Below are 17,028 nucleotides of genomic sequence, written 5' to 3'. Positions count from 1 at the left end.
CGACGGCAGAGGCTTTAACCCAGTGAGCCACACAGGCGCCCCAGAATCGTGACCCTTCTGTATTCCGCCTCTTTTTCCCACTGATTTTCAGTCACTTCGGAGGACTGACCAGGTCAGGGCTAGACTTTTAGCCGCGCTCAGTAATTACGCGCTAGTTAGGACTGAGATTTGTGGTGATACGGAAAATGCCATCCGATAACAAATGTGCCTGCCAGAAAGTGGTGAGTTAAAGGATGAAACTGTCACATCACAATTAAACCAAAGGTCAGACGGTGAAATTTGAGGCAGATGTCCCCAGATCCCTTGGCCGCCCATGCTCCCAAATGAGGATTCCTGGAGAAAAACCCTCCTGCAAAGTACTGCTCTTGCTTCTGTAGACACGTCCCCGAGGGAAAGGAAACCAGAGGGGCAGGGGACAGGCAACACGGGCAAGTCTTCTGTTCCCAGGAAAATATGCCAACCGCATGGTTCAAAGAAACTGGCTGGCTTGTGTGTGGCTGCCTTCCGCTCATTTATGGCAGACGGGGTGCCCCGACCAGCCCACAGTGGATTAACCGCGCGCACGGAGATCGGCAAGACCGTCATTCTCTCGACTGCTGCCATCTGACCTTCTGGAGTCTCCCAAGGAAAAGGCACACAGTCTGCTGCGTGGAAGGGGAGGAAAGTGGACCCGCATTGATCTGAAATGCTGCTTGCTGACTTACATTTCTGGCAATTCTCCTTTCCCGGACCCCAACAACTTCCATTGGGACAGCTCGGATCACACTTTTGGCCTAAAATGTAAGAGTAATAGTTAAATTCATTTCTCAGGGAAGAGAACAGTGGGGTGAAGGGGTGGGAAACTGGAGGCAAGACCCTGAGCAATGTGACATTCCAGAAACAAGGAGCAGCTCCCAAATTTCTAGTTCTCCATTTGTCTGTTGCTGGCTGGTTGGTAAGGTGACTCAAAAGACTTTCATAGAAGAAAAAAAAGATGAACCGCGTTCTGTTTTTATTTATGTTTCAGCTGCAGAAATGGAGGCAGACAGTAATGAGCGACTTCTCACAGCTGTGAACACTGGGGTTCAAATGGTCCAGTTTTCACATGTGTTTAGGCTTGGAGAATTCTCCAGCCTCTCCAACAGCGCTAAGGGTGTCCAGTCTGGTGGGGTGGGTATGACCTACAATATTCCCACTCTGCCCATCTCGAGGGACCTGAGGGTCAGTGATCCTAGGGGACCTGGGCTCCTGCATATAAAGACCCCTAGACCCAAAGCCAGACAGAGGCACGGGACATGGCTCAAAGAGTCAAATATTCGGGTGCCTGGGTGGCTCAGTGGGTTAAGCCGCTGCCTTCGGCTCAGGTCATGATCTCAGGGTCCTGGGATCGAGTCCCGCATCGGCTCTCTGCTCAGCGGGGAGCCTGCTTCCCTCTCTCTCTCTCTGCCTGTCTCTCTGTCTACTTGTGATCTCTGTCTATCAAATAAACAAATAAAATCTTAAAAAAAAAAAGAGTCAAATATTCACAGTGTGTGTCACCTTGCAGATCAGCTAAACATTAGCTATTGATTTGTGAGCTACTGTGTGGAAACATTTGATGTCGATCAATTAGTGTTTGCAGGGATCAACTACAGATTATAGCTGCAGAGGTTTTAAAATCTCACTAGTTGTGTTTTTGTTTTTACTAGCATGGAGATACTTGAAGACCAAAGCCTCTCAAGAGAACGGGTTGGGAGAAGGACATCAGGGAGGGTATGTGCTATGGTGGGTGCTGTGACTTGTAAGACTCATGATTCACAGACCTGTTCCCCTGAAGCAAATAATACATTATATGTCAGCTTAAAAAAGAGAGAGATTGATTGAGAGAACAGGTCAACCACCAAAGTTTGTTAAAAAGAGATCAGCTGTGCAGGTATATTTCACGGCAAAGATACGGGAGCCTATAGGAGTTCCTGTATGTCCCAAAGCCTCCCACAGTCAGGAAGAATTTAATTCCTGGTAGAATCTAGATTTCAAATGGGAAGAGCTGATGATTTCCTAAGTTACTGTGGAACCCGGGCACCCCTTTCATGAGACGCAATATCCTTCTCATCACCCCAGGGGGGAAGGCTGGCAGTGCAGTGCTGGTGCTCCTAGGAATCAGGAGTCACAGGGAGCCCAAACCCCAGATGCATGGCGTGGGCTGGGCATTGTGAAGCAGAGGGACAGAGACAGAGACGGGAAGAACAAAGCAGTACACGGAAGTGGTGAAAGTGCTTGTGTCTGGACTGTGAGGCATCTTTTTTCTCTTTACCCTATCCTTCCTCATAATTCTCAGACCCCTTATAAACATGTAATGGGTTTACAAAACAAAAACATTTACAATGAAAATGCTTAATGGCCTCTTCCTGTAGTGGAGACAACATCTGCTGACCCATGAATCAAGGTTTGCTTATAATTCTATTATTAACCCTCTGTTACAAAAAAGGAAATGTAGGCAAATTACATAAAATATGGGTAATAGAGAAAAGCAAGAGGAGGAAATGAGAATCATCGAGAAGTAATCAATATATATACAAGTATATGCATGTATATGAATTGACGTCACACTGTACTTTGTATCATAATTAAAATAAGCTAATAAAAATGTTACGGCAATTTCTCCATGCCTTTAAATATCCTTTTACATAACATGATTTTCTTTTTTTAAAAAAAGATTTTACTTATTTATTTGAGAGAGAGCAAGCGAGAGTGAGAGCATGAGCAGGGGGAGGCGCAGAGGGAGAGGGAGAAGCAGGCTCGCCACTGAGCAGGGAGCCCGATGCAGGACTCGATTCCAGGACCCAGAGATCATGACCCAAGCTGAAGGCAGATGCTGAACCCACTGAGCCACCCAGGTGCTCCCATAACATGATTTTCAACAGCACGGCTATACCATCATTTCTTTAACTAATCTCTTGTTTTTAGATATGTAAGTTGTTTTAAAAATTTATTACAGGTAAGGCTGCAAGGAGTATTCTCGCACAAAAGCATTTTTCTATATCCTTATGCTTTTCACTCACCTTATTATTTTTTTCTTCGTATTCCTAGACATGATGAGTGCACACTTTAAAGCTTTAATACATATTGCTAAAATTCTACCCCGACCGTATTTTATTGGTGTATTTGCCCACAAGAAGAGGATGAGGACTTCTGCTTCTTGATACCTCTCCTCAACTGGGTATCTAAAAGTTGAAAGGAATCCAAATCTTTTGTAAAGGCAAAAATGATGCTTCTTTATTTTGACCTTTTTAAAGTTACAGTAAGGAATAACATTTTACTTTATTTCTTAGGCATCGTGTCTGTGTTGGAGCAGCATAAACTGCTCATGTCTTTGGTCCTTTTTTTTTTAACTGGGAGGCTTGCCTTCTTGGGATACCTAAGACTACTTTACACTGTCATATTATCAAAAATATTAACCCTTTCCAAGGCAAGCAGATGATGCACAATATTTTCCTGTTTGTTATTAAGATTTCTTAATATGGAAGTTTTCTTGTATGCCATCTGACTGGGCTTTTCTTCAGCTTGAAAATACCAATAAGCATCTTCATGTTTCTGTGTAGCACTTACACATATATTCAGTAATTTATTGCATATTATATGATTTGGAATTTATATTGGTGTGCAAAGCGGATGATTGATTTAATTTCCCCTTAAGGAAACCCACCTAATTGAACTTCGAATTCCGAACTACATCAACCGTAACATCACGTGGGGGCACACTGGGTAACCTTTTTGATTCTTAAATCCGCTGCCCATAAAATACTTAAATCACGTGATTAGATTTTCCTGGGTAAAAACGAAATGTGACAAATTCTCAGAAGGCATGTGTAGCTTGAAAAGCTCTAGGCAAGGGCAGGGTTTCCCTTCCCTCAAGGAGCGTGGCAGGTTCCTCACCTCGTCACTGGTCAGATAATTAATGAGGAGAATGCAAGTGGCAGGTGGATACTGTTCTTTTAAAAAAAAAAAAAAACCCTTATAGTTCTGGCACTTTGATATCGTCCCCTTAATAGTTCAATCACTCTGGAACGATTTACTGAATAATAAATTCTTTCCTCATTTGCTTGAAATGTCATTCCTTTATGGACACTTAATTAAATTTTTAAAAAAAGATTTATTTATTTGACAGAGATCACAAGTAGGCAGAGAGGCAGGCAGCCAGACAGGGGGAAGCAGGCTCCCTGCTGAGCAGAGAGCCCAATGCGGGGCTCGATCCCAGGACCCTGAGATCATATCTGAGCCACCCAGGCTCCCCTATGGACATTTAATTTAGTGAGGCTTATTCTTACTGTCTTTCTCTTCTATGTCTCTGGTTTATTCTTAAGTGTCTATTCGTAACCCAGCACTCTACTGGTTTGCAGTTCATAGCCTTGTCTTATTTGAATCTTGTTATTGGGAGAGCCTTCCTTCCCAGTATTTTTTTTTCAGGGTCTTCCTCATGTTCTTGGTGTGACGAGGACAGGTGTGCCATTTGGGCTGTTGGTTCTAGTTTATGGCAAACCCATCCTAGCCTCACAGCCATCCAGTGTCCGTTTTTTGGGTGTTGTTATAAATGTCCACAATTCAACCTCCCCATTGTCTGTCCATCAGACAGCTGAGGAAAGGTTAAGCCGGACATCATGGATAATACAAAATTTTGCGTTATAGGATAAAGTCTGCAGTTTCTTGCTACACTGACCATCGGTTGGAATCCTGTATTTAGGAGACAAAGGCGCTCGACACCCAAGTTCACGGCATTATTTGTAAGCACCAACAGGTGGAAGCAACCCAAGAGCTCACCAGCTGATGAACGGACCAACAGAACACGTGCACACAGATATCCCCCCAGTGGACAACGGACTACTCCTTATCCATGTAAAGGTAAGAAATTCTGACATGTGCCGCAACATGGAGGAAACCTGAAGACAGTAACCCAAGTGACAGAAGCCAGTCACAGAAAGCCAAGGACTATGTGACGCCCCTTCTGTGAAGTCCCTAGAGCAGTCACACTCATAGCGATGGAAAGCAGCCTGGGGTTGCCAGGGGTTGGGGGAGTTGGAGGGGGAGTTCCTGTGGACCGGGGACAGAGTTTCAGTTTTGCAAGATGAAAAGAGTTCCGGAGACGGACAGTGGTGATGACTGTACCACAGCGGGAATGTACTTTTACTACTACCGAACTGTACCATTTTTAAGAATGGTTCAGATGGGAAATTTCATGTTAAGGGTATTTCAGTACGATAAGCAAATAAACAAATAAAATAAGATACAATGAAGTAACCAGAAGGGGGTTCTAGTCAATTTTGAAGATCCACAGGAGCTCCAGATTCTTTGAGACCAAAAATAAATAAACCAACAAAACCCCACAAAGAAACGCCCCGCACAGAAACGCGTATGCAATGCACAGTTTAGGGAAACAGAGAAGCAGGAAACGGTGATGACTTGTTTTAAAGGACTGAAAGACCAGGGAGACCAGGGAGGGGGGAGTTAAAGAGGAGCCTGGTAACTGTAAGCATGTGTCTTCAGAGTTTCCCACACAGTGTTGCCAAGGGTCCAAGTGGTGCAGCCCTGACCTACAGCCTGGCCCCCCGCCAGCCTCCCTCTGGCACGGGCCGCTTTGCCGATGAATGGCGGGGACCAGGTTATGGGCACCAAGGGGAATATGGACCAACAGCCCCCCAACCCCCACCGCTGTGCACTGTGCCCAACTTTGCTGGGGCTCTATTGTTGGAGGCCAAAGGTCAGCCTCCCGTGTTTCCAGAGGGCCTGGCACTGCTCAGCAGCCCGTCGGAAGCACACAAAAGCGTGGCTTGTCTCCTCTGGGCAAGATGGGAGAGGCGCCTGGGGCTAGCACTGACGGCTCCTGTCAGCAGCCACACGAGGGCTCCGTTGTCGTGGCAGGGGGTGATCTGCCCAGTTCGCAGGCACGCCGACTGTCCCCACGAGAGACAGGCTTCCCCTAGGTCCTGAATAAGCACTCTTCTAGCAGGCAGAGCAATTGTTTACTACTTATTTTTGGTTTAGATTAATCTGCTCTCTGTCACACTCCCAACCCCCAACATGCTATATAACTCTGTGTCCACCTCCCCCCACCTACCCCGCAACCGTAGGAGCTACAGGCAGAGGGGACTTTCTGGAGCACTTACAATTGCCCGCATGGTTCTGGAAGTCCACTGACATGTTGCTTACAAAACTGTCGTCCACGATGTCCTGCCACTTGATGCTGTCCACGTTGCAGAGGACAGGGTTGTTGCTGAAGCGCACGGCGCCCTGGAGGATTTCTGTGCAGGGAAAGAACCTCGGTGACCACAGGGCCAGGTCTGTAAACTCCCGCAAAGCACGCATGCATTTCTTTACATCTGGAGTTCTGCTAAAGCAGGACCCCCACAGAGCTTGGGCAAGGGCAGGGGTGGGGGAGGCAGCTGAACTATGAGGGGTGGTAGTGTCACAGAGGAGTTGGGCTTTCCCCAAGAAACTGGTCTGGAGCACAAACCATCAGAATGCAGAGATACGGGAGGGAAGGAAGCTGTGTGGGGTGAAAGTGAGTGGGGACTTGGGTCGGAGGGGCGTGGCAGACACGCACTGTGGCCAGCAAGGCCAGGAGAAGGGGCTGACGCTGTGAGGTCCTCAGTGGAAACGGTGGCCGGGGAGCGAAGGGGGGGGGCAGGGAGAAGGCTCTCTAGGTACGGGGAGGAGAGGGCAGGCGCCAGGAATGCCACTGGCAGGAAAGACTATGATTGTTTCACAGGAAGAAATGACACAAGACGGAAAACCGGGAATGATGAGAAAAAGGCAAGCGTGAGCGTAGGGAGAGCGCTGCCTCGACGCCAGCTGACAGAAACGGTTCCTGACCGACTTCTGTGCACAAACACCGCAGCTGGGGGTGCAGGGGTGAACTGGATGTAGGAGCTGACGGGCCAGGGGAGCCCGAGGGGTCATGTGGCTGGCAAGCTCGTGCCCCCCCCCCCCCCCCCGCCCCGAGACCCCGCGGGACTCAGGACACAGCCAGGTACTCTGCTGGTTTATTGAAACACACAAGCTTAGCTAATGGTCACAAGGATCCCACCAGGTAGATAACGCCCAGCAACTCCTCAGGCAGGGAGCAGACCTGCCCCAAGGACAGAGCACAGACATGAAAGAGAGGGTCCTCCCCAGGAGGAGCTCCGAGGCTGTCGAAGAGAACGACACTTCCCGGAGCATCGTGTGGCCTGCGGCGGGGAGGGGACGGCAGGCTTTCTGAAGCCAGAAGACCGAGCCAATGTGTGTCGGTGGGACAGGTGGGCGTTCTCCCCGGCGGACGGTGGAGAAAACCGCAGAAGGAAGGCAGGGAGGTCCGGAAGGGCCAAACTGTGGGGTGTTGGGTTTAAAGTCAGAGATGACAGCAGGACAATCAGGAGAGGGCATCCAGTCAGGAGGCAGCCAGAGTCAAGAGGGTAAATCTCTAATGGGAGGTCAGAACTGGAACCACAAAGTAGGGGCATCAAGGCTGCTGTGACCCTCGTGAAGACAGAAGTGCCAAGAAGAGTGTATGTGGTCGGGCCTTACAGAACACCTTCGGTCTGCCATGGTGAGAAGTAAAAAGTCAGCAAAGGTGCCGGACGATTCGGGTGCCCCTGACTGGGTAGCTTAGAAGAGAAAGAGGCCATCGGCCTGGGTGCTGTCATTCTTCTATTTTTACTTTCAGTACTTAATGATTTTATTCTTTGTGGTGGGCACTGAGTTGATTTTTAGCACCAGTACTTGATTAGTATGGAAAATTTCACATTAAAATAGTTATTTGATGACAAGAAATCACGTGCACGCATACAACCCCATACCAGAGCGGAAAGAACACCAGCGAGGGGAATATGAACTCCTCAGTGCTTTTTCCATAGTAATTCCCTTAATCTTCCCCCCCATGCCCAGGAAGTGTGTAACCATCGCTACCCACATTTTTAAAGCAGAGGAAGCTGAGACACAGAGAGAACCCGCTCCAGGGGCATCTGGCTGGGGAGTGGTGGAACCAGGCCTGGAACCCAGACAGTCTGGCTCCGGGGTCCACGCTTTTAACCGCACCTGCCCGTCACTGCGACAGAGCATGAGGCCAGACGGGCAGATTGAGGCATGCTGGACGCACATACCATTTTGCAAAATGTGTAAATAGCACAAATTAGTATCAGCATAAACGCGAACTATGTGCGTGGGTGCTGTGAGTACCTACTGTGCTGGGTGGAAAGTCTTAGGGCCATTTCATAGGATGGCCAAACCCAGGAGCCCGACTAGAGGGCTGTGCCAGCCGTTTTGGAGTCTGGGTCTGGACGCCTTGTCTCATTCCAGTGCTGTTGTCTGCCAGGCTCCGACCACTCCCAGGACTCCCTCTGTTCTGTACCCTCTGCTGGCACCCCCTCTTTCCTGGTGGGCCCCCTTCCCATCACAACTGCATAGCACAGGGGAAAGGTAAAGACGCCAGTGGCCATTGTTGGCCTTTTTTTTTTTTTTTAAATGAATTTGGGACCTTAGGAGGATCACTTTGCCACCATTTCTCTACGTGCGAGACGGTGGCAGTGTAAACACGTGCGATGCTGTACGGGGCTGGGCCTCATGTTCCCGAAGTAACAGGGCTGGCACCAGCTCCGCACCCACCACATTGCGGGGGCACGCTTCCGTTATCTTCACTTTTGTTTAAATCAACATCTCTCCTACCCTCTTCCTTAGCTTCTACTTGGAGGACCCTCATGAACATCCCACTCACGGGAATTCAAACTCTGCAACACCGTCATTCTCTGTCCTTCGCGTCAATGTCTCTGTCCTTAAGTCATGCTCTGTGTGACAGCATCACTCTGAAAGCAGCCTCCGACAGGGGAGGTTTTTAATGCATGTCCCTTATACCCGAGGTCCAGGTAACAGTACCGGCCATTTACTCCCTCCCTAGGCACAGAGAGCCAGAAGCCCAGCCAAGGTCGTCTGGTCTCTGTTTCCAGGAACCAGTGCCGTTTCTTACTAACTCTCTGGGTATCTCCTCAGGGATACAGGGCAAGTGGTACCTGGCTTAAATCGTCCCTTCCCATCACTGACCATCTTCTTTAACTTCCACCTACTGTCTCGGGCACGTAGCTAGCACACAGAGCATCTGTACTGGACGGATACGAGACTTCTCTGAGTGGCACAGAGAGAGGTGACCGGTTCGCTGAGCACCTGCAGCCACAGTGTCCCCGCGCCCGGGGCCTCTCACCGTGTAAGTTTCTCAGGGGAAGCTCCTGCAGCCCGGTTTTGTTCGCGCCGTAGTTGGATAAGACGGACAAGGCATGCATGTTTTCATAGAGCACGTTTCCTCGGATGATCTGCAGGTTTTCCAAGGGAATCTTCTCCACGGTGTTCAGGGCAATGAGGACATAGCCGGCAACTTCCTGGATGGTCTGAGGAGACAGAACGGGACCACGTGTTTCTCTTGTGAGGAGTTCCGGAACGCAAGGTTGAACATGCGTCCAGGAAGCCCAGGGCACCTGAGCGAACCACGCGCACGAGTGACCGATGGACATAAGGCAGGCAGAGGACTACAGTGGGGATGTGGGTGGGGGAGGGGTGACTCCTACGCTTTTGTCCCTTGAGCCTGCTGGCAGGAATGAAGGGTGAGGTGCGTTACTCAGGAATGCTGTGATTCTCATTTCACGTGGTTTTGGGACACTCAGCATAAAAGGAGAACATTTATTAATTCATTTTGTATCTGTATTGCATGCTTTCTTATTAGAAAAAAAAAAAATAATAACCCAGAAGACCAATTCAGCTAGGACCAAACTCTGAAGCCTTCAGAGCTGGGTCCTTTTGGCTCACTAGAGCCTGCTGTGAAATATTTGGGAAATGTGTGAAGTGGTGTAGTGGGAATACCAAGGAAACAGGAAAAAGCTACAAAGTGGAACTTATTTTAAAGTTCCAATTAGGGGCGCCTGGGTGGCTCAGTGGGTTAAAGCCTCTCCCTTCAGCTCAGGTCATGATCTCAGGGTCCTGGGATCGAGCCCCACATCGGGCTCTTCTGCTTGGCAGGGAGCCTGCTTCCTCCTCTCTGCCTGCCTCTCTGCCTACTTGTGATCTCTGTCTGCCAAATAAATAAATAAAATCTTAAAAAAAAAATAAAGTTCCAATTAAAGAGCCAATACAGCTAAGACAACGGTTAGACGTTTAGTATCAGGGTGTACGATGATGGTGGAATGCCAGGCCGGCCTGTTTCTCTGTATTATTTCATAGCTGTAACTTGACACTAGCTGGAAGAGTGGTTTTCTGATAAAACTGGCATCTGTAGCTCCCCAGGACTTGTAGTTGCCAGAGTGAAAGCAAATACACTGAGGTTATACTTCTTTTTATCGTATTTGGGTAAGATGGTCAATTTGATAGAACTAACCTTTAAGAAGGAAAGGTCGTAATTCTTTTGCATGTAGGTAATTTCCAGATTCCCAAGGACCACCTCACAGTTATTGAACATCCTCTGAAGGCTCAGGAAGTGGTCTTCAAAAGTGCCTAGCTGGGTGAGCCGGTTACTCGTGCCTTGGCAAACTGCAAAGAAAAGGGGAAAAAAAAAAAAAAAGATATCACATGAAACGCCAGGTAAAGTAGCAAAGGTAAAATAAAAGGGTCGCACATTTCAACTAACTTTTTGAGTTTCGGTGACTTGCAGTATTAATTCTGATAAAAGGTCACTCAAGACGTATGGGACAAGAAAACGTTTGTCTATATAAGGAACAGTTCATAATATATAATGTATATATATAATGCAGGAAGTCATTTTCAACTGTTAAAAATTCAAGGGGAAATAGGGAGAATTCTATGAAAATCTTTAAGACAACACAGTCTTTTTTTTTTTTCCTTCAAAGATTTATTTATTTATTTCAGAGAGAGAAGGAGAGAAAGTGAGTGTGAGCGCGTGCGGTGGAGGAAAAGAGAGTCTGAAGCAGAGCCTGACACACGGCTCCATTGCAAGGCCCTGAGGTCATAATCTAAGCCAAAACCAAGAGTCAGACGCTCAACCGACGGCACCATCCAACCACCCCAAGACAAAACAGTCCTTTAAAGCTTTGGGAGACAAACAAACAAAAAAATGTGTCATAAGGTATTTAAATAATATAATGACAACGTTGAGCTATTAACTATATAATGCACTTTTTACTTTACAAAAAAGATAGAATACCACATTACTGTGCGTCCGAAGGATATTTACAAACATAACATAGTCTGGCCAATATTTTTGGACTACAACATCGTACAACTTAAAATCAGTGACAAGAGTGTCAATTAAGATCCAACTGGCTAGAGATTAAAAATATTCGTCTATACTAATGCATCAAAGAATAAATCAAAGGACTAATTATATACCTAGAAAATAATGAAACGGAAACATACGTTTAAAAACACACTCAGCTACTAAGAAACCGACGGGTCCTTCTGTTTGTCTCCGTGGACCACAGGTAAAGGTGAACTGCTTTGCATTTTTTGGCAGGACACAGCCTTGGTACACTTAACCTCCCAATGTTTTAACTTAATATACAAGAAACAGTTTGAAGTAGGGGACGGAGTTAGCCTATGGAAATACACTTGACAGTCTATATTTAAAAGCAAAGGAGATTATAATAAAGTCGTACTTACAAACCCAGCTCTTTGAAAGACATGTTTAAGCAAGCATACCAAAACAAAGAGGTTGGGGCTTTTGAAGCAGGGAGCTTGTTAAGAGACTGCACTTTGAACCAAAATTACCGTAAGAGTGAAGAAATATGGCCTCTGGCTTTGGAGGTTAGGTTCAGGACCAGCCAGGTTCTGCCACCTGTTTGCAAAGGCATGACTGCTATCAGCAGCCAGGCGGTTGGACGCCAAAACAAGGCCAAAGTCAATATGCAGGTACTTTCCTCAGAAACACTTTCTAAATTTACATTTATATTTTATAGGCTTCTTTGTTCCCTCTTCACGGGAACTGCCCGGAAGAGCACCATCTGACCATCTGCCTTTGCATTTTTGGGCCACGGCAGCGAGCCCAAGCTCAGACACCCCCTAATCAACCCGAAGCATTTACACCAACATTCAGTGTGAAGCAATCACCACATCCTCTTTGACTCTACAGGGATTTCCCTCTTCTCCTCTTGTGGTCTCATTCAAATCTGGTGGTAGCGAGAACTCTCACATGGGAACTACGACAGTCCGACAACACCGAGCCCCCGTCTGCTCCAGGGTCAGAAGGGTTCCATAAGTCTCCCAACATCCCATCTGGATGGGATGACCCAACATCTCCAGGCTGCTCTCACTTGGGGGTAAGGCCTACTTCGATTGCAACCTCAATCTGGAACATCTGTACACAGCTGGCAGCAATGCGTGCAGATGGGGCCAGACTGATTTCCCAATTCCAAGGTCTTCAAAGATGCCACCACCAATGTAGGTACAGGGTTGTGACAATAACCCATGACCTTTCGGCTGGCACATGTTGAAACAAAAGCTCTTTTCCCAGCTGGCAGACTATGGTCTCTCCATTTCAGCCTAAAACTGACTGGCTGTCATCTCGGTGGCACAGTATTGGTCACACCCTTCATCCCAGCCAGGTGAACAATGTCCTAGAACTTGGGGTTGGAGCGCATCTCCGAAGAGTTTCTTCAGTGTCCAGAGAAATGAAAACTGTAACAGTTGCTTTCATTTTAAAGAATTTTTTCTTTTTTTAGGATTTTACTTATTTACTTGAGAGTGCTCGAGCAGGAGCGGGGGGCAGGGGCAGAGGGAGACTCCCCGTTGAGCAGGGACCTGAAGAGGAGCTCCATCCCAGGACTCTGAACCCTAGGCAGATGGACTGAGCCACCCAGGCACCCCCAGTTGCTTTGATTTTAAATGATACAGAGTATCAGCTTGTAAATTTCTCTCAGCTGAACCAAAGAATTTTTATTACTAAATCAATGACAAAGAAACTTTTGTCAGTAAAAAAGGAAAACATGCCCTTTAAGTTTAGCCTGTTACATTATAGAAAAAATAATTTCAAAAAGATTGTAGTTGCGTTTTCATTCATTCATTCGAAAGATGCTAAATGAGCTCCTAAAATATTTATTTGATGAATACCTATCATGACCCTTTATTGTTTACAATTAGTATTCTACGTTCAGAAAAAGAGATGCTACATTTGGAAGATAACAGCAACATTACACATTATTGATGTGAACATTAATTCAAAAAACATTTTGGGAAGTAAGTGCACAACCTGTGTGAACAACTAAATATGCTTTAGAAAAGTTCACGCAAAATGTTGTTCATTTTTTTAAATATGGCAAACAACTCCAAACTGCCATAAATGCTCATCTTGTCCAACATGTGCATTCTTGGGAACAAGAGAGCAGTTGGTACACTGTGTGACTCCATTTAAGGCGAATCCATCTTGAATTCTATTCCAGGATTAATTGCTAAAGTCTCAAAAGAAATGATTACAAAGCTGTTTCTTCTGAGGCTTTCTCCTGCCGTCTGCCACAAAGGAGAGGACCGTGCCTTAAAAGTCCAGAGTAAGGATCAGACTGATTTGACCGATGCCTCTTGATTCAACACAGTATTGGCTTCGTTCCATATTTACACCAAAGGTCTCGCAGCATGAATATAAAGTAATGAGAAGACTTAAACGTGAGACCACTGAATTAGTATAATTATTTTTGAAAAAATCAGATTAACAAGTTAGGCAGGTTTAAGACAAAACTGCAATGGGCAAGAGCTTTTTAATTCATCCAGGAGAAAGCTTTCATTTCACCCTTCCTCCGTACGTGACCCTGAATGACTTCTCTAAGCTCTCTACCGCGTGCTTTCCTCAAGCAGTAGACACGGTGAAAATAATACTGACCTTCCAGAATTCTTTTCAAGACTGAATAAACACAACAGCTTTCAACTTGCTTTTGTTAAAATTAGCTAGTGAGAAAGGTGACAGTAACACAAGACCCAACTGCACAGATGTTAGAGGACCTCTGCGGAACACATTTGCCCCATGGAATTATCTAAACTGAGAGTGTTGGGATCTGCAAACATCTTTCCTCAAATACTGGGCATTAAATAGAGCCAGTTTGTCTGTAGATTAGTTACCAGAAAAGGAAAGAAAAAGGAACATATTCAGTGATTTCATTAAAATATCCATGGAGGATTAGGGGTTGAAGCCATTGATTCAAAGAGAAACATGGTATCACTTTAGGGCTATCTGTTTGAAGACAAGACAATTATGGTATATCACAGTCCATGCAAGATGCTAGTGATTTGCTTTTCCTGTTAAAATCTGAAGACAAATTCTTCTTCTTTTTTTTTTTTTGGAAGATATTTATTTATTTATTTATTTGGCAGAGATCACAAGTAGGCAGAGAGGCAGGCAGAGAGAGAGGAAGGGAAGCAGGCTCCCTGCTGAGCAGAGAGCCCCAACATGAAAGAGGGCTCATTCCCAGGACCCTGGGATCCTGACCAGAGCCAAAGCCAGACATTTAACCGACTGAGCCACTCAGATGCCCTCAGGTGTTCTTTTCCTTAAGAGCCCCCCAACTTATGTGGACTGAAAATGAAGACATTCCGTCTCCTCTAAGTCTTAGAATACCCTTGATTTTATGGGGTAGGGCCTGTGGTTTTCTCGCCCCGTTATGGGGGTGTACACCTCTCTTTCCCCACAAGTCTGGGCAAATCCGTATTGCTGATTAAGACCCAACATTAAAACAAGTTTCTCCAGATTTTCCCCAAATCCACTTAGACACTTTTGAAATCACCTAGGAAAATTTATAATTGTTTTAATTTGTTGTTTTCTCAACTATGTACGAATATTGGCCAGAGCAGCCGGGCTCTTGTAAATCTCTCCCCTTGGCCTCCTAAATTGTCTGTCCTTTTATCCTTGCCCCATTTCCCACAGAACACTTCATTTTGAAGCAGAAGGCATATCACGCTCCTCCTCAGCGTGCATCATCCCCATTTCCCGGTGTAATCGGAACACAGTACAACAAGCTCCTTTCTCATCATCCCTACTTCTCTCGGCCTCCCCTTGCTCACTGTCCAGCCACACTCCCCTAGTTCTCTCCAACTGGCCCGGGTCTCTTTCACTTCAGGGCTGCCCCATCTGCTGTCCCGTCTCCCATCTCCTTTCCCTCCAGATGTTTGCATCTTTGTCTCCCTGTTATCACTGGGATTCCAACTCAATGGTCCTCCCTTCGGGAAAGCCTCTCCTGGAACCAGATTAGCTCAAGTTCCCACCATTAAATTCTATCATATCCCCCTGCTCTCTTTACTTCCTAGTAAACTGATCACTACTTCGAACTATTATTTGTATGCAAATATATGCATTTATTTATTCATTCATCTATATGGCGGGGATGGTGGATTTTATTTTTTAAAAAATTTTTTAAAAGATTCATTTGTCTATCTGAGGAGGGGGGTGGCTTGGCTCGATCACAGAACCTGAGATCATGATCTCCCAGAATCAGAGATCATGATCTGAGCCCAAATCAAGAGCTGCTTAACTGACTGAGCTCCTCAGACCCCGCCCCCGGAGGCCTATTCTGATTGATACATATGTATCTCATTGCACTGACTGCTGTGATGTGTGTACTTGTGTTACTGCATTTCCATTTTAGATGGGGGAGCAATGAGGGGCAGTGGGACCATGAACTACAGGGAAGAGACCACGGAAGTCTTAAATGACTTGACAGGGTCTCTTTGCCTCTGTTTTCAGACATCCAATGGAAGGGGAGGAGACAGGATATCTTACAGGAGTGGCAGTCCTCAAACCTTCTGGTTGGTCACTGTAAAATCTTTCTAGTCTAACATATATGATTAAGCTTTAAGAGCCAGAGGAGGACATTTTTAACCACCTTCATGCTGAAAAGGTTTAAGGAAATCCCAAATAAGATGATATTTATATAACAGATTTAAAAATATAGGAGGCAAAGATACTCAGAAAACTTGTCAGAAGTTTCACTGTATCAGAATTTATCATTTCTTTTGCCTTTAGCCCACTGAGCCACAGGCGCCCCATCATTTCTTTTGCCTTACTGAAACTGTATTGTGTAGTGATTTCAAAATGTGTATGTCTATCCATCTCAACTATGCTAAAAATGCCCAGAAAATGCACCAAGTTGTTAACTGTCTTTGATGAATAGTGGGATTTGGGGTGTTTTATTTATTCTTCATGGGTTTTCAGCTTTTCCTATTTTCTACACTGACCATATATGACTTTAAACAAAAAAAAATTACTGAGGGGTACGTCTACAAACATTGGGGTTAAGCAAGGCCAAAAGAAAGACATTTTCATATAATACATTTTTAATGGAGAAATGATCAATTACAACTATTAAGATCCTCAAAGTTTTACATTGTCCATGTTAAGAACCTGTGTAAATGCGCTTTAAAAATTAGTGATAATTGATGAGCAGCGAATTACTACAGACAGAAAATGTTAGGAGGGATAAGCTGGAGATAGTTCAACTCATTATTGTTCTTAATACTTGCATTGAGCAGCTCTTGGAAAACACCATGCGTTGCACAGAGATAGTCTCGCTTCATATGGCGATGTGCTTAAAGAGTTCCCAAGCTGCATTTTTTCCCCTTGATCTATACATTTTTTTTACATTGGTTTTGGGGAGCATAGGGTAGTTTATCTCACAGATAAATGTAATAAATTGTGATTACAGTACCAGACAAGCCTATGGAACTTATTTAATTAACAGTTGGTAATAGGAAAGTAGAAAAGCTACGGTTGAGTCATAATGAAATCATTGGGCAAAAAAATAAAAGTACAAACAAAGTAGCATTTACATTGTCACTGTGGGTTTAATCAAAGCTTTTGTAGAGTGGGAAAAGTCTCACAACTGTGAAGGTTTTCCTTTGTTTTCCAGAACTTAATATTTTATCACTAGTTCCTTATTTTATCCTATTTGATTTTTAACTAGTACATAGTTCTCAGCTTATAGGTATCCAAAGATGGTTTTCAAGCTGAATTTGAATCTACACTGTGACCTGGAAATGCATATGAAATAGTCGAAAGGTCCTCTTAAATATTTGATAATTTGCCACGTGCATTTCTAACATCCCTACTGGACTAAACATGCCAAG

General features: G+C 45.4%; 1 protein-coding gene across 1 annotated transcript in view; it reads right to left on the bottom strand.

Moving 5' to 3' along the window:
• EGFR (epidermal growth factor receptor) overlaps positions 1-17,028 on the bottom strand; it is a 198,278-nt gene that overhangs the window by 49,102 nt on the left and 132,148 nt on the right. The window contains exons 2-5 of the mRNA XM_032304894.1: positions 10,349-10,500; positions 9,185-9,368; positions 6,120-6,254; positions 705-773 (exon numbers count right to left, since the gene is read on the bottom strand). Coding sequence (XP_032160785.1) covers positions 705-773; positions 6,120-6,254; positions 9,185-9,368; positions 10,349-10,500 — 540 coding nt within the window. The remainder of the gene's footprint in view (positions 1-704; positions 774-6,119; positions 6,255-9,184; positions 9,369-10,348; positions 10,501-17,028) is intronic.

Source organism: Mustela erminea, chromosome 11 (genome assembly GCF_009829155.1).
Source record: "Mustela erminea isolate mMusErm1 chromosome 11, mMusErm1.Pri, whole genome shotgun sequence".
NCBI classification, from domain to species: domain Eukaryota; kingdom Metazoa; phylum Chordata; class Mammalia; order Carnivora; family Mustelidae; genus Mustela; species Mustela erminea.
The sequence above is the reverse complement of the archived record's forward strand: the minus strand, read 5'-3'. Positions and strand labels throughout refer to the sequence as shown.